This window comes from Cygnus olor, chromosome 20 (genome assembly GCF_009769625.2).
Source record: "Cygnus olor isolate bCygOlo1 chromosome 20, bCygOlo1.pri.v2, whole genome shotgun sequence".
NCBI lineage: Eukaryota > Metazoa > Chordata > Aves > Anseriformes > Anatidae > Cygnus > Cygnus olor.
This window is the reverse complement of record NC_049188.1, coordinates 6,175,966-6,193,492: the sequence shown is the minus strand read 5'-3', so window position 1 is coordinate 6,193,492 and position 17,527 is coordinate 6,175,966. Positions and strand designations below refer to the sequence as shown.

The window sequence follows — 17,527 nt, the reverse complement described above, 5'->3', positions numbered from 1 at the left end:
CAGTACAACTAAATGCAAAGTCACTCATTTAACACATCCCACTTAAGGACTCCACTAGACAGCATTGGCCAAGAAAGTTATCTGTCATAGCCAGCCAATGGAGTATCAATCAACTCAAATATGAGGAGCTACAATTGCAATAGCGACTAAGAAAACAAATGCTGTCCTTGAACTTCCTGGCAAGAGAAAATACTCCTCCTCCCCTTTGCCTCAAGAAACTCATTTGATTACAGAAAGTCACCCTGTTTCAAAAAAGGCCACAATATTTTACTGGTTGATAATTTTAGTTACCTTGGATCATCTTTCTCATACAGGTTTTTAATTGTTTTCAGATAAGCACGGTCAATAAAATATGAAAATACCAGCTGTTCTATTTTTACATTCCTATATGCAAGTATTCCAACGACAGTTGATTGAGAATGACACCAAGCCAAAGTTTTGGCTATACTTTTATTTACTTCACGTACTATGAACATATACATTACATGCTACAAAAAAAAAAAATAAAAAAAGACTTTAACTGTCAAGAAAGTGGATAGTGTTATAATACAATGGCACATGTTCATATTTTTCTTCAAACTGGTTTGGTTAGAATCCTTCCCCAAAACCATTAACAAAAATGAAGTGTTTTAATCTTAAGATGATTAGAAATATTTGCATTATTAACAAATACAATTCAAACAGATTAACAAGATTTAACCATGTCAAATATTAGTAAAAAGGCTGGGGTTTACCAAAATGAAATATATATTAAAAAACCATAGCAGCCAGTTGTACTTTTAGTGTGATATAATGTGTAAATGCACCAGAAGAACACAGTGTAATTGAGCATTCTGCTTTCACGGTGTATTTCTAGAAATGATTATTCTAGTTCTAACACCTGCCTATGCACAATAGACCAAAACCACAGCCAAATAGAGACAAAAGATTGTGACCAACGTTCTTAGCAATGATTTTTTTGCACGCATTGGTAAGAAGGGAGAGAACAAATAGAAGGATAAACAAAGGCCACAAGAGGATTTAATCTACATGTTCATGAACATGTGTTCTACCCTATTTTCCTTTAAAAGAGCTCGATAAGTTGAAATGTCTATTTTGCACAAATGCAAACATGAATTTCTATCACCTATGAAACAAAATCACATTTCAGCTTAGAACTGAACAGGGGAAAACAGTTGTGTTAATGTATCTGTTGGCTAAGAAAAACTGCTTGACAAGAACTTCAGATTCTAGTGCAACAGCAGCTATTAAGACTCCTCTAGTTTCTTTTTCCGCTCTTTCAAAGTGTACAAATATTTGCAATTTATACAGTCTTCGCAAAAACACACCTACAAACTCTGCAGTGTATTTGTTAGTTGACGATTCAATTTAAGCCATATTAAAAAGGCAATATTTGCATAATAAAATTCCTTTCAGAAAAAAGTTCTTTTGGTATGTTAAAATAATTGCTGATTGGAAAGGTACAAATGTATGGGCTTTTGTTAATTGCAATTGGAAAAAAATACTTCAGAACAAACTGTGTTACTCTTAACAACAGAGTTCACTATGCTTCTTTTGCAAAACCTGAAGAAAAATATAAGCATATATGGGCAACTGATAAGCTCAGTATATAAGTCTGTATTAAAATGCAGCTACTGAAAAATCAGTTGCAGTAAATACTAAGGTCAGAGGAAAATACAAACTAGCCTTAAATAAACCAATTTGTTACTGAACCTAGTGTTAGTTTCTGAATTTTTTTCCTCAAACTAGTTTTACTACCCAGCCAGAAGTGATCTCACAATCAGAGACTGGCACATCGCCCTAACCAGAATAGGGATCCAAGCTAGAATAGTACTGCAATTCCTTTGTTACTGTTATTCTTAGGTCACTGTCATAAAACCTGTCAGTTTCCTAATAATCTTTAGTAGTGCTTGTGAGATTTGTGATGGAAAAAAACTATGATTAATGTACATCGGCGTTAGTCTACAGAATTATCAGGTGCCCATTACCTGAAAATTAGACTTGCTGATGAATTAGTTCTGAAGTAAAGCAACTAGTACTTAAATATAACAGAAATATTATCATTTCCAGCATGTTACACAGTTCTGAGGTAAAGTGTTACCAGTATTCTGTTTTATGGGTTGGTGACTTGCAGCAATAGCCTTTGCAGTGGGAACTAGCCCTCGCAGCATTTACAACCAATGAGACATTCTAGTGACATGCTTTGTATCAACCAAAATAACATTTTCAGTTTGATACTATTTAGGAAAACCGTTCTGTAGAGATTATTACTGTAGTCAGAGTTGCAAAATTTGTTTGCTTAAGTTTGGTCACTAGAGTGCTATATTTGGAAAACAATCCAGGGTACAGACAAGGGGTAGTTACTTCAGTGTTTAATTTTAGTTTACAAAACTTACTGAATCCATTCTGATTTATGTTAAAGAAAACCAGATAATTAGAAGAACAGGTTTAAAACAAAAAAAAAAACAAGCAGCGCATAATACCACCTATTCAATGCACTGATTTTCATTATGAGTTATGAAGCCATATTTACTCTATTACACCTTTTGAGAATCAATCCAGAAGCACACAAGTATTTTCCGTTAGTTTATTAAAAATAAAACCCTCATGAATTCACTATCAAATAGTTTACAGATGGGAATTAAACCAGAAGAGTCCCCAGAGTAACTTTAAATTAAAAGTAGTATTTGGTTCGTCAGTTTACCACTTTTGACGCTGATTTGTACTGTAATGTATAAGGGTATGGAAGAATTCTAGAAAACTGGCCCTATGCAATCTATTTTTTTCTGAAAGCAGTGTAAATATTTTAGTATATTTAGTGAATCAAACACTGCTTTAAAGCTATGCATTAAAGTGCTATGCATGTATTTTTCAGCACTGGTGTGGATGTTTACACTTCCATAAGCCTTATATTTGTGGATAGAGAGATTGGTGTGTTAATAAAAATTTTAAATTAAAATCAGCTGCTACGTTTGAAGCATCAACAGTACTGAAGAAATCAATCTAGTGTCCACCAACATCTAGAATTCTGAGGTTGATTTGATCTGTCATTTACCATTAAAATGGTACGTATTTGTAAATCATAAGGCTGTCTCCAATGTGCTCTACAAAAGTCTGTACTGTGCATAGTTACCTCACCATGCAAAGTACTGTCTAGCCTTTCTAGGACAGAGAATTCAGGATGGAAGAAAAATGGAGAAAGCTCCAGGATAAATTTGTGGAAAAAAACCCAACAAGCTATCTACACACTGAGTTGTCTAAGGTTGATGTTCATTGCCTGAGGAAGAAGCAACATAAACAAAAGGACTGGAGAGAGCTATAAACGCTATCATAACATCTACGTTACTGCTTTCCCCAGCTGCTGCTGCTGGCAAGGTCCAGTCTGCTGTGCACATGGACATAAGCAGGCATTACAACCTATAATCATGTACTAGTTCTGCCACTTGACACACGAGTTATCTACTGTCGTACCCTGAATTACATGACCTTTGATTAAGGAATGGTGGTGTTCAGTCCCAGGGGTTTGCAGGTTATCAGAACGCTTATACAAGCAATACCGCTTTCAACATCTGTCGGAACATAGTCTTGATGGCATCTGCAATAAAAACAAGTTGAGATTGTTCCCATCTGCAAGCGCAACTGTTGAGCCACACTCAGCTGAAGTCCTCATCGGGATTCTGTTGATCCAGCAGGCGGACATGCGTGAATGGAAAGTGACCACGTTTGCCATTACATTCTCCTTCCCACTGACCACTCACGTTAATCTTTGTGACCTTTACCAGCTCACCGACCTGCAGGATGAGAAATAAGCTAGTGTTACAATTCATAAAACCACAAGGGATGAGCAGCTGCTACCCCTCCCATTTGGTGTTATATCACCCAAGTGTACCAGACACACTTTTGTAAAGAAAATAGCTTTAGTCGTAACCATTTTTGATATGCCAGCCTACCACCCCATGTTATTCACTCCTGAAGAAAGTATAAAGAGAAAGCAGCAAACCTAGGCCAGGTGAGAACTATCCTCTAGCCTGCAATCCAGCACCATTCTTCCACAGCACTTCTGGGCCTTGACATCAGCTGCTATCGCAATAAATGGATCTGGCTGAATTGACAGAGGCTTGCACTCTGCTTGTACTACATCAACAACCTTATTAGAAGAGGGATTGCAGGCATACAAAGTGAACATTAATCTGCAAGCTGAACTGCTCCTTAATTTTGAAATCCTGCAACTCTGAAAACATGCCTACCCATTTCTACCCCTCTGTCTAGAATTTTCTCAATGATCTTACTTCCAAGTAACACAGTGTTTTTCAGAAATCTTCCCAGGTCACAGACAGAAAATGCTTTTGGGACAGATAAACTCTATTTTCTTTTATGAATGCTGTAAACAAACTCTCAAGGCACAGCCACAAGCCTTACTGCATTTCATCCAAAAATTCACTGAATATACAGTTACTAGTCTGCATGCATGCTCATCACTGTGTTTCCAATTCATGCAAAATTGGATCTCGTTACTCTCACTTTCCAGGCAGTGAATGAAGAATAAGGAAAACAATTTAAGATGCTACCAATCTCCATTAACTTTACAGGTTTTATTCACTTGCAATCTTTTGCCAAAATAGCTTTTAACAGTTCATAAATTCAAAACACTACATGGACATTTAATTAAGCTTCCCATAACACTAATGATTACTTATCTGGTAATGAGAGGCACACTGGGGATTCTTGCTGTAGCTTTTTTTTTTTTTTTTATACTTCTGTAGTAATTAGCATAGATATTCTAATGAACCATGTTTTGAAGAAAATCCTCATGTATTTGCTTCAGGCAAAAAGGAAGCTTTCCTTGACTTCTGTATGCTTGTTTTGGCTCTTTAGGAATTTAATCATGCAGTATGTATCATTTTGCTACTGCTAATAATCACCGGGGGGGTTGTACCAGTGAAAATACTCTGTTGACCAAAACGTCAGCTATAATTTAGTAAGGATAAGATTAAACGCAACAACACTAGGAACAGCAACTCTTATTTCCTAACCATAGCCATTACGAGAATACTATCCTAGATGTTTTAAATTGCTTCAGATCTGGATACAGTCCATCTATGAGCCTTCAACAGCAAAGTGTATAACCTCCAGCCCAGTAGGAAAGAAAAAAACCTTGTCCTCCGGTCTAGCTGAACAACAGTCCAAGATATCCTGGCAGCATCAGCAATTAAAGAGACTCTCGTAGTCATCTGTGTACTAGAAGAATACATCCTCCTGTATTATTTTCCAAGCTAGAAGTTTATCTTTTTCATAATATATCTCAGACAACACTACTTACAACAAAGTAACATTTAAATATTTATGTGTGCATTCATTGTTTTCATTTTCTATAAGACTCCCCTCCTACCTGTTTTTCATCCTCCCTATCCTTACTGAAGTTCAAGCATTTTTATTGTGGGAGCCATTTTCAAATGTTTTTGACAGACCTAAGATCAAGATATTCTACCTGTAGGTTCACATCCAACATTACTTACACACTGCTTACTTACTGTAACGTACTAAAAGTAATATAATAGGCCAATTATGCTTTACAGAATTATATGAAAACTTCAAGTAGTGTGGTACTGGCAATTCTGCTCACACAGTCACAAAACGTGCAGAAGTTGCACTTCATTCATCATCTGTGAGGTATTTTTCTTAGACTGACCATGTCTCTGCTCTCACTGAATACCTCACACATTGCTTTATCTTCATATAGTTTATCTTAGATACCTTACGACAAAGTCACCTACAAAAAGTGGGTTCAACAGAGCAATGGAAATGAGTTAGAACATGGGATGCTGTTCTAATACTCACTCCCAGAACCACCCCGGTGCTGCTTGGTTTTAAGGGACATTTAAGGATAATTGCAGCAGTAGGACACTCATTTATGAATTCTCATTACTGTAAGAAGCTACACTTGAAACTTGCATTTTAATAACTGTTAAAAGAGCAGAGACTTCTGAGTTCATATATTCCTTTTTACCAATACAGTAACTCCATTTAGCAACCTCTCTCTCTCTGATACAACCTTTCATTCACATTTTATATATATGTATCTTTATAACTACCGAAGCAGGACTGACTTAAGTAAGCATGAGTCATTTCACAAATGCTAGTTTCATAAAACGGCTCCATTAACTCCTTAATAACTTACAGACCTTTCTAGATCTGCTTTGAAATTCTGTATATTAATTCATAGTTCAAACAAATACTTTCCTGAAGACAATACAGAGATCTTTCAAAGCTACCTGTTATTTCAATTGGTGAAACTTCACAAATTTTAGCCAAGAAGTGGCTATTCCCTCTGAATTCTCCTCTTTGAACGGCGACTTATTACTGTATTATTAGTCGATTGCGCATCACCCCACCAAATACAAAGCCCCGAGGAAAGCACTATACCCTGCTAAAAGGCCACATTTGTCTCAGTCTCCATGAGACTTTTTAGAACTAAATATATTCCATATGCTGCTTCAAAACAAAAATGAAGCCTTATGTGAAGATTTTTGGATGCTGTGGTTTTATTCCAAGTACTCTTCTTTGGAAAGGTCAGAATGGTCGAATTCTGCTACTGTTATGGGGAGGGGGGAGGAGCAGCAATCTCAGAGTTGTTTACCAGACATCTTCCCTTTTTCTACCCTCTTTTAACTAATATAGGCTTGACAACTCCTTGAATAGGCCTAGTAACAAGCAAAATAAATGTAATCTTCCACTAAATCTTTTTTCCATAACATAGCATAGTCTTTATTAAAACATAATTTGCTCGGATCCTCCTTCTTCAAGCTCTTCAAAACCATGTCAGTTTTGACCTAACAGTACAGATAATTTTGTTTGCAGTTTGGGCCAAAAATGTTTTATCTTAAGAATCTATTTGCCTAGGACAAACAGTGGGATCAAACCCCACCCACAAACATTACACAATTTAAGGCTATGAGTTTTCATTTGGAGGAAAAAAAATCTAGATTTATAGTTATTAAGAGGTCTGGGCAAACATGGACTGAAAAGATTTGCATAATGTTTTCTACTAAGTTGTCAAAGAAAGAGATCTCTAAATAAACAAAGAAGAAACACCATGAAGTGAAAGGGGAAAGGGAATGTAAAACAACAACAAAAAAAAAGAAGACAAGAAACAGTACTTTGTTAGACAGGATGAAGAAAAACTTGGGAAAAATGAAGCGCACATTTTTCCTGTATGGACATTGAAAGCAGTTCAGTAACATTGTGATTTGAATAATTAAGGGTGCAAAGAAGCTAGGAAGGCCAATTAGAAGCAGTGATAAACACCTCAAGTTTCCCAATATTAAACACAGAATAAAGAACCACCACTATTACTGCATTTCTTAAACGCGGAGCTGTAGCAGGACAGGTATACATCATCCTAACCAGGAGGTTCAAGCTGGCAACTAGCAAATATTTCAATAATGTTACAAGGCCTAGGAAGACCGTTCTTCTAATGGAAGGGTAGAAAGGCACTATAAATCTTACTTAAAACCTCACACAGATGGGCAGAGCCCACAAACTTCTCAATTCCCCCCTCCCAAACACTTCTGCTACCTAGCATATTAGCTTGAGCTAGTAGAGCACAGCAGCGCAAATTAGTTCAGGACAGAGATGTTCTCCAGGAAAGACCTTCCGACGCACAGCATATTTGACAGACACGTGATTTTTAGTGAAGAGGATCAGACTAACAGAAAATCAGCCGTGGCACTCACAAGCTGATCTTTATAAGGAATCTTGCTTTCCCTCAAAGTTGCTTACAACAGCCTAGACTACTAGGATTTTCCCACTCTGTTTCACTCTGTGCTACCAAATTGTGATTTGGGCAGTGTGGTGGGGTACTGCTTTAAATGAAATTAAATGTGAAGTTAAGCTTAAGGCAATAGTGGTAGCACAGCAGGGTCAATTAAAGCTTAAAAACAAAATCCAGGAAGAAAACCAGAAGATTTTTTTTTTTTTAAACTACAACATAATCTCCAATGTTTAAAGAAAACAACATTCAAGAATATTTTGGGCCAGAGGTGGCTGGGTAAAGGTGGTCAGAGAGAGAGGAAAGGAGACAGCATTTTAGGCATCATAAAAGTTGGAAGGTTAAAATCTTTGCATATTTCCCCAAAATCTGATTAAGTTGGCGTGAATTTCTATACATACTTCTCAGTCCCAAAATTTCCATTCTGTGTCCTGGCTCTCTCAACTCAGAAGTGTAATAAAACATATCCTAACTCAATATATTTTACCTACGTGGGGGAAAAACTTCACACCTCCCAGGTTATCTATCAGTTCTGTAGAATTTGCCAGTTCTGTACTAAAGACGTGTATATATGATTGCCACACTGATGAAGTACTGAAGTGCATTATGTGCTATGCAAGATTAAATAAAGTATTTAGGAGTGGAAAGGAGATGCTCTGACTCAGCACAGAAACTGTTTTTTCCCAAGTACTTAAAATGTTATATAAACAGGAAGTCAATTAGGTATCAGGAAATTCCAGAGCCTTTAGCTCAAAGAAAGCCTAGATTAAAGGATCCAATTTACATATCATCCTAAGGCAAAGGTCTGCCACTTAGAATACCTTGGTCTCAATTTCCTCAAATGTAACTTCAGGGATAACTATTTGATGTGTAGAGATAGAGCACTATTCTCCTTTTTAAGAGGAAAAAAAAACAGAAGGGGCACGTACAAGTATTTGATCATATCAAGAAGTGAATCAACCTTAGGCAAACTCACTGCTTTATTACAAATCGTACTCCATCAATCACTGCTTTACAGGACACTTCCCTATTGAGTTGTAATATATGTTTCTGCTTCAAAAGCTAAAAAATGAAGCAATCTGCTTGAGTTCAAGACAAAAATGAAACCTTGTGTGTGATCATCATTGTCTCAGTCTGCATAATTTTCAAGTGACTATCAATGCTTCCACTGATTGCTTTTCAACCACTGACAGAATGAAGAACAACTCAGCACACCTTTCAAAGACCAAAAGCAAGCAACACTGAACACAGATTCAGACACACTTTATGAACAGCTCCTTCTCCCTCCCCCCCTAAAATAAAAACTTCAGAAGTGAAAACATGGATGGGGAAACACTTACGTTACAGATGTTTGACAAAAGACACAATTTTGGTTCAGTAACCTAAACATGATGTAATCATCAAACTCTAGTCAATAAGTGACTCAAGTCACTTATTTCCAAAAGAAAAGTTTATCCGTAACTTATAATCATGATGCAAAAACAGCATTACAATGCTTTTTCCCTTTCTTATTCCTACAAATCTATAATGCGCTTGAAAGGGAAATCCCTTGAACAGATCTCTTCTTGCTAAGTTTTGCCCATTATGTACCTCCAAAGCCAAGGCTGTCTTGTCGTAGGCATTAGGGACTCGCTTCTGGATAACCCGGGCATAAATAGGGCCATTCTGAAGGTTAGGGAGCGGAGTGTTGATGCTGGGCTGGGCATAGGGCCCTGGCTCCGGCCCACCCAGTGGTTGTGGGTGGGAACTATCCTGGTTACCTCCAATCAGAGTAGATACTGAAGCAGAGGAAGGTCTATACTTCTCGACGTAAGGAACAGGAATCATTCCCCTCTTTCCGTCGCAGTCTTCTGCATTCCACCACTGCTCTTCAGGTTTATCCCGGATTTTCAGTATGTCTCCTTTCTTAAATGGAAGATCTTCTTCATCATTTCCATTAAAGTCAAAGAGAGCTCGCACATATTCAGCTTCCTCCTGTCTGAGGATAACGCCACTATTCTGCCTGGGTCGGGGGGGGATTGGTTCTATCAAGGTTGTAGTGTCCAAATAGTGTATTTTGTAGAATTCCAGTAAAAGTGGCAAAGAATCAAACTCCTGGTCACCTATTCGAAATCTGGTGGGATTCAACCCTGAAAGAGGAAAGCAACATATCAACAAAGAGAGCAAACAACAGTTACAACTGTAAATTAAGCACCTGAGAAGACTAATATATTTACAGATAAACAATTTGGTCATCTTTCTATCAACATGCATTATATTCAGCTCTTTCATGCACTTCTGATTAAAGGCAGCACTATATTGTTTGTGAGGATAGAGTTTTAGTTTTAAAGATTTTGTCAATGACAGAGATGTATGTAACAAATTGTTGGGCACTGCCAAACTTCCTGAATTACAATAGAAGTATCTTGTATCCATCAGCGTTATGTAGACCCAACAGATAAATTTCAATTTTTTTTGTTTGTTTTTTAAACTTTCATAGTTTGATGTCATTTCAAAAGGACAATACTGCAATAACAGTCATTTACCTGTTGTAACATATCTTGGGTTAAAGGGATGGACACTACAGGAAACTACTTCGCTCAGCAACACAAAAATGTATTTTTTTATGACGTATAATTCATTCTTTTAATTTCAATTCTTGTAGTTTCCTTGCCATATTTGTCAGATGGAGTCCAAGCTATAAATCTGAACCTCAAATACATGAGCATGTAAAATATACAGATGACGTTCATATTCAAGACATTAGAAATACTATTTCCATTTTCTATTTATGTGCTGCACTTTCTTCTTTTTTTTTTTTTCATTTTTATGTTCTTCAAGCTCAGCTGGTGAAAAACATATGTATGATGTTCTATCTCCGCCATGCACTATCCACTGTATTATCAGTTATGGGAAGAACTGGGGAAGGCTGGGGGATGGTAGTGGAGAGGAAAAGATTTATGCTTTAATGAGTAACTCTTTTAGCAAGAAAGAGATGCTTACTTTGCAAGTCTGTTTCTCTGCAGGGAATATCTAATAGTTCTGAGACTTAGCTCTCGAGTACAAAGCTAGCAGAATTTTTCAGGCTGTCACTGATCCAAAACCCCCCTTCAAAGCAGCACTGTCAGCACGGAAAACTAACATTACAGGGTCTTTCAAGAAAGCAAAAAGGGGTTCTAACAGAAAAAAGGGACGATTCAATAAGATCAACACAGACAAACACCCAATAAATAAGTTCTGAAGGTCCTGGAGGAACACAAATGTCAGTGAAGCTGGTTACAGAAAATTCAAAGAAACACAACAAAGTCATTGCAAAATGCACATCTGCACTCATTAACAGGCCTGAAAGACTTTCACAGGATATCAGCACAACTGCAATGAACCAAAAAACAAAAGCAATACCCTCAAAAATTACCAAAAACAACCCACAAAACAAAGTGGCATCACCAAGAGATAAGGAAACTAATGTAAATATCATTATGAAGCATGAACCTGACATGGAAAGTAAGATTCTACCTCATTCTCTCAAAGCTTAAGGCTGAAAAGAAGCAAAACCCCCTCAACTTTTGCTGCTGAGACATAACTTACAGCTCTAGACTTAGCAAGAACTCTAGAACTTCATCTCAGAGGCGACTCTTAGCTCAGTGGTCTCACAGGAGATTACTTCTGGCTGGACAAGCACCATCCCTACACCACTTTAAAACAGCTTCAGTTCACTGCAGAAGCATACAACACAATGTGGGAATGCCGCGCTTCCACTGACACTGGAGGTGGAAAACCATGCTTTGCAACAAGTGTTACAGACATCAAGTTTCAGACTAACCTGGTGACAGAAACACAAGCACGCATTTGCTGCTATTTCATATGTGAACCTTTAAGGATCAGGCTTACGTAGATGCTTATGCCAAAAGAAAAAGCCACAGAAACTTTAAGAGGACCAGAACAGCAAAGGCCTTTGAAGTCACATGGACAAGACAATCTCCAATGTCCAAAAGGGCCTGGAAATATTTGGTGGCTAAGTTCACTGACATGGAACTGACTTGACATGACTATGGAATATGAAACACTGATTTACCTTTGCAAAGCCTGCTGCAAACTGACTCAGTCAGAAGACCGAGATCTGTCTCCAACAAAGTAAGTGCACGCAGAAAAATCTTAAAACTCATTGGAATTGAGCAGTCCAAAAGTAACATTCACCAGCTGTGTCAGCACCAAAATCATTAGCAGAATGAACAAAGTTTCGGGGGTTTTAAAAAGGAAAAAAAAATTACTCTTGCCCTCTTGAAATCATGCACGACAGCCTGAACCAGCTGCTGAATGTACCTGAATAAAACCAAAGTTGGACTCCTAAGACGAAAGTCCACTGAAGCCTTACGTTTGAGGGAGTGACTGAAATCAATGTACTGTATCCTGGAAAAGAGCATTCCAAAACATAGTTTGCACAATTGAGGAGTGAGAGAACACAGCTCCTTCAACTACATTCTGAGATCATAAAGATAACTATAATCCTTGAAAGGACAAAGAGATAAGCAGCAAAAAGGAGCCACATTATTTCCCTAAGAGAACACTCCCAAAACACCACACGTAATTGTGGTATTTTTGTTTTAAAAACAGAAGGCATCCACAAAAAATCTGAGGTCTGGAAAACAAGGCCATTGCAACAAGAAATCCATGAGCTCACTTCAAACTGCCAAAGAATAAAGACAGCAACCTGGTCGTGGCTTGGAAATTTTTCATTTCTTCTTAATTCAGCATAAAATGACTAAATAGTTGGAGGTCACAGTTAGAAAAGCACAGGTTGGAAACAAAATACAACTATACCTTACCAAGCAAGCGACAAATTCCTCATCAGTTTAAGACTTTTATGTATACTCTTGTTCAGCAACAAGTTAATGAGCTGAACAATGTTCAGTTACGTAGCAGGGAAATTATTCTATGCACTATGAGCTTCAAGGTCCTGTCATTCCCTGGTACAATGAAATTTAAAGACTAACAGATTTTAGGCTCAGAGGAATTCTTCAGCTTCTTGTTTGGACTGCAACACATCCCATACCTGTATGCCAATCAAAAAATTAAGGCAAGATCTACCACAAGGAAGTGGAAGTTACAGCAACAAGGCATTTATATATATATATATATATAATTATTTTTTTTCTGAGAAGTAGAGCTGTTTTTCTTCACAATCTTGTAATATTTTTCTTGGAGGCACAAGTTCTAGCAGCACATTGTCCACATCTTCTGGGGGCTCTCAGGAAGAGGAGAATGCATGTAAAGGTAAGCCTAGCTACTAGAGGAACTTCAGTCACTTCCTACCAAAGCTGGACAACAAGTACTAGAAATTCTCTTCCCTTCTCCCCAGCTCTGCACGACCGAAGGAAAGACAGCTGCTCAGTTTGCACCTCCAGCAGCAGAACTGCTCAGCTCTCTAAGATGACTAAGATAGCTCTCGGAAGAGCTAGTGAACCCTCTGCTCTGGAGGGTGTGGAAAGTGTTAAAACCCAAAATAGTTCATAATTAAAGTTAAGTTTCAAATCTGGACCCTGTCAGTTCTCTATGATGCATATGCCTTCCTGACAAAACAGTTTTACACTGGGGTTGGCCTTGTGCCCACGTGGGAAAGATCATTTATTATATGTTTTCTAAATAAAATACCTAATATTCTACTTCTTGAGAGGGTGGGCAGGTGGCACAAGCACAGAGCAGCTTCTCACCATCAGATCTCAGGGGTTTTACATTTCTCTCTACACTCCAATTTTGTTAGTGCCACTAGGCAGTTCTCCATTTATCCTTAAGCTCTGGTAAGCTTTCTTTGGAAGACCTCACAGGAACAGAAGTTTTCATTTTAATTTCTAGACCTCCCCCATAAGCCCCTACCCGCCATCTTCAAAAGTATGCTTTGGGCAAGAAAGGCTGTTCTTAGCATTCAGGGTGCTGAGACACAAGGCTCTCATTTCAAAGTAAGACATCACAGCGATGTAAGCCAGCTTCCCCTGAGCATACACAAGTCTGCTATGAAGGCATCACACTCCAGCCTGTGCGTTTCCCCCACCGTTACATGGACACCTTTTTCCCTTAGTCTTAAGCACCTCCCTACCTCAGCAAAACAAACAAGTACCCATGAATGCTCTACAATAACAGTAAAACCCCATTCACTGACTGCTGAGAAGAGCTCTAAGCACGTCAGAAGAAAATTCTCACAGAAGCTCCTTATTGCTGTTTCTGCAGATAATCAGAGGATGAGAGAAAAGTAAATGCCTAATGCACACGCTTTCCAAGCTTCTAGTAGTTTGTATTTTAGGACCTTAATATCAAAAAAAATAATGAAAAAACAGGTGTCCAAGTTAAACCATGTTGCTCACCCATATCTAAAGCCATCTCATCATATAAAGAGCTGAGTATGGATATCATTATATGATTACAGTCTGAATTTTTAAAAATCATAATGGAGGTGATTTAGAATCACAAGAAGCATGTTCTTAAAATGCATTAAAATGCACTGTAGAAGGTGGTGTCATACTTTCCTACTTCAGAGTAAAAATTTATTATTCTAATGTTTCTGTCTTTATCACATCACGCTTTCAGTAGGAAGCAAGTCTGTCTTTAGATAAGTTAGGCATCTTCTTTTAATTCATATCATATGTTTTTACCCTGGACTTGTATGTCAAATTGCAAGCATACGATGTCTTTAAATGTTTCCTCTATTGTCCATTACCATGCTAATGCCTGTACATAGTACTTTGTCTAGTTTGGGATTTCTGTAGCCTATGATGCTTGATTACAAACGACACCCTAATTCCGATGCAATTGTTAATTTTCATCTCTACTGGAAACAGAGCATTTTTATTCCCATAATTCAATGATTTACCCTATTTCTTTTAATGGACTTAAAACATTTAAGTAAGATGTAGTTATTTTGGGAAGTTCTGTTGAATTCTTTCTTCCTTATTCTGAAACATTGCCTACAAGAAGTTAGGAACTACAGCACATCAGGCAAAAGGCAAATTTACCCAAAAGTTAGCTGCCTTTTTTTTTTTTTTTTTAATACTTCAGAAGTGGAAGAAATCATCTAATTTTTGTGACAGTATGGCTTTTTATATTAGGGAAGCCCAAGATCCTCATCGCATTCATCCTGTACTGAAGCTAGGTTCCCAGTATAATCTGCACACAGCAGCGTTCCAGCAGTCATGAATCACACATGCTTACTGAAGCTAACAAGAAAATCACCTTAAAAAAGTAGACAGTACAGATAATTAACATAGTGAAGTTGTTCTTCCTGATGTTTTAACTTGACCACAATAAATAACCACGATGATTTGCAAACATTTACTTCATTTTACTGCATTACCTTCCCTATTCTAACATGAAATCATCTTCCATCTTCTAACAATGATTTCATCTCCCTTCCCCTGCTGAACATTCCCCTCCCCACTTTTTCTGAAAGAAACTTACACTTTAAATGTAATTTAATACACACGCACCCGCCTTCTTTCTTTCATTTAAGTGTGAAAAGAAAACAGCATCAGCACAAAGGCATTTATTTAAAACCACTAAAATTTCAGCATAGGATTATCTGTGGTGCAGGAATGAAGCACCACCTCTTCTCATAACATCCAGGGGAAAAAAAAAAAGCCCTACCAAAAATAATTAAATTTTTAACATAGATTAAGCCTACTGTGCCAACAGCCTACGCAGCTACAATAGCAGCTAGTCTGCTAAAGCAGATAAATATTTAAAACAGAACATAACTACCTAAGGGGCATTAAGTGATTTGTAAAAAGAACACCAAAACCTCAAAATGTTTTAACACTCACAATGTAATCCAGCCCACAGAATGCCACAAAACATTACTGAGCTTAAGAGGGTAGCATAATGAAAAAGTTAGAACAGCTATTTACCGAGGTGGTATCACAGTAACATAGACTAGGCATTCAATAACATGAAAAACATTGTTTTTCCACAGATGAGCTGCTCTGCAGAAAACAACTGCCAAGCAAAGTAACCGGCACACATACTTCAGGGTTTTTCACCTCTAGGGATTCCACTACTAACCATCCTGGAAGTTTGTTCTGCTCTATGCAACATCAGTCATGCATTTCCCGCATCAAGCCTTCACAAACCTATGAAAATAAACCTTTGTCTTGACCGATATGAAACAACGAGGAATCTAACAAGTCTTGTGGCAAACCACTTAACTACCCACTTTACTTCCAGCTGAATTCAGCCACTTTTAAATTCTATCTCATGGACCTTTTTGACTCGAGTACACTCTGCAGCTGTGGTATGTTCCTGGATAAACGCAATGACTTCAGGCTTTCCCCAGTTTGCCAATTTTAAATGTTGCCCCAAGCAGGAGAGATCACTGCATGATGGTGCAAATCTACTGGCAACAGGTTTTTTTTTTTTTTTTTTTTTCAGATTACCCCTTCCTAGTCAACTAGGATCTGTGCAAGAGACTGAAAAATCCTTTATGTAACAAATACCATTGAATCCTCCGAACATAGAAAGTGACTGTACCTACATACAACCTTCAAAACTTTGCAGTGGTTTCTTTCTGAGCTGCCAGGAATACGCCCACATCATTTTACGAGCATTAATATGCACGCTTGAGTGATTCTACTACCGATTTCAGTAATGACCCGAGCAAGAATATTGCTGCCTTTTAACTAAATCTTCTCACTTGCACATCTAAGGATTATGCACTGCTGGGGGCCCTTGTTAATTTAGTTATGCTTGTACTTTCAGAAACACTGCTTCCCGTGATAATAGCTTTCCTTTTAACAGTCAGTATTTTCTACTATATGAGCATTAATTTGGATGCTTTATTGATTATTGGTGATGCTAAGTCAATGAGAAATTATATCAAATCTTCCCTTTCAACACACGGTGTGCGTGAGAGCACCCAAAACTTCACGTCTAATTTAAAGGAATAATTGCTTTTACATTCCAGAGGAGTTCCTAACGCTTAAATTACCCCCCTGATGCTTTGGTTTGTGACCTGAAGTTTAGCCTTACAGCCTGTCCTCTAACACAAAACCATTTCGGCAGAATTCAGCCGTTCAGACAACACTTCTAGACTTCCATCTCCAAGCTGAGGTGACATGCCCCGTGTAGTAATTAAGTTATATGAAAACAAAACTACGCGCGGAGCACCACAGCTCCGGGTTCAGGAGAACCAACGGTCAACCCAGCGCACGTTTAACTCCTAAAACCGACTCCCTCAGCGGCTGCTGCCCACAAACACCTGGCTCGGCACCCCCAGCAGCACCACACGACCGGATTCCTCACAGAAAGCCCCAGACGCGGCCCGGGAGGAGGCACCGAGCGGGACCCGGCCTCTCCGGCCGCCCTCCCGGCGACTAAGGGAGCACGGCCGGCCCTGTGAGGGGATCACTCACCCGGGGCCCCGGGGCCCTCGCCGCCGGCCCGCCGGCCTCCCGCCGGCCCCAGGCTGTTGACGATGTAGTGCGAGACGCGGGAGCTCTCGGACACCGACAGCACGAAGTCCCCCGGGATGGTGCCGGAGTCGCGCACCAGGAAGGTGCCGTGGCGCTGCCCCTGAAGCAACGACACCGCCTCGGCCCGGCTCAGCCGCCCCCAGTACCAGCTCGCCCGGTCCTCGGCGTCGAACTGCCCGGCCATGGGGGCCGCCCTCGCTGCTGCCGCCGCGCCCCCCCCCCCCCCGGCCCGGCCCGGCCCCGCCGTGCCCCCTCTCCGCGCCCAGCCCCGCCACCCAAAATGGCGGCCCCGGCCCTGACCTCACCTACCGGACGTGACGGCGCG

The 17,527-nt window shown here is 39.0% G+C and overlaps 1 protein-coding gene across 2 annotated transcripts; it reads right to left on the bottom strand.

Moving 5' to 3' along the window:
- Positions 1 to 436: 436 nt before the first annotated feature.
- Positions 437 to 17,455, bottom strand: CRK (CRK proto-oncogene, adaptor protein). Of its 2 annotated transcripts, none has more exons than XM_040532271.1 (3): positions 17,143 to 17,455; positions 9,529 to 9,897; positions 437 to 3,791 (listed from the first exon to the last, which is right to left on the bottom strand). In XM_040532271.1, the coding sequence occupies exons 1-3, from the start codon at positions 17,384 to 17,386 to the stop codon at positions 3,784 to 3,786; spliced, it is 621 nt and encodes a 206-aa protein (XP_040388205.1). In that variant the 5' UTR covers positions 17,387 to 17,455; the 3' UTR covers positions 437 to 3,783. The 2 variants fall into 2 exon arrangements, with proteins under 2 accessions (XP_040388205.1, XP_040388203.1); XM_040532269.1 differs by having other exon boundaries at positions 9,359 to 9,897; positions 17,143 to 17,445.
- Between the last annotated feature and the right edge of the window lie 72 nt (positions 17,456 to 17,527).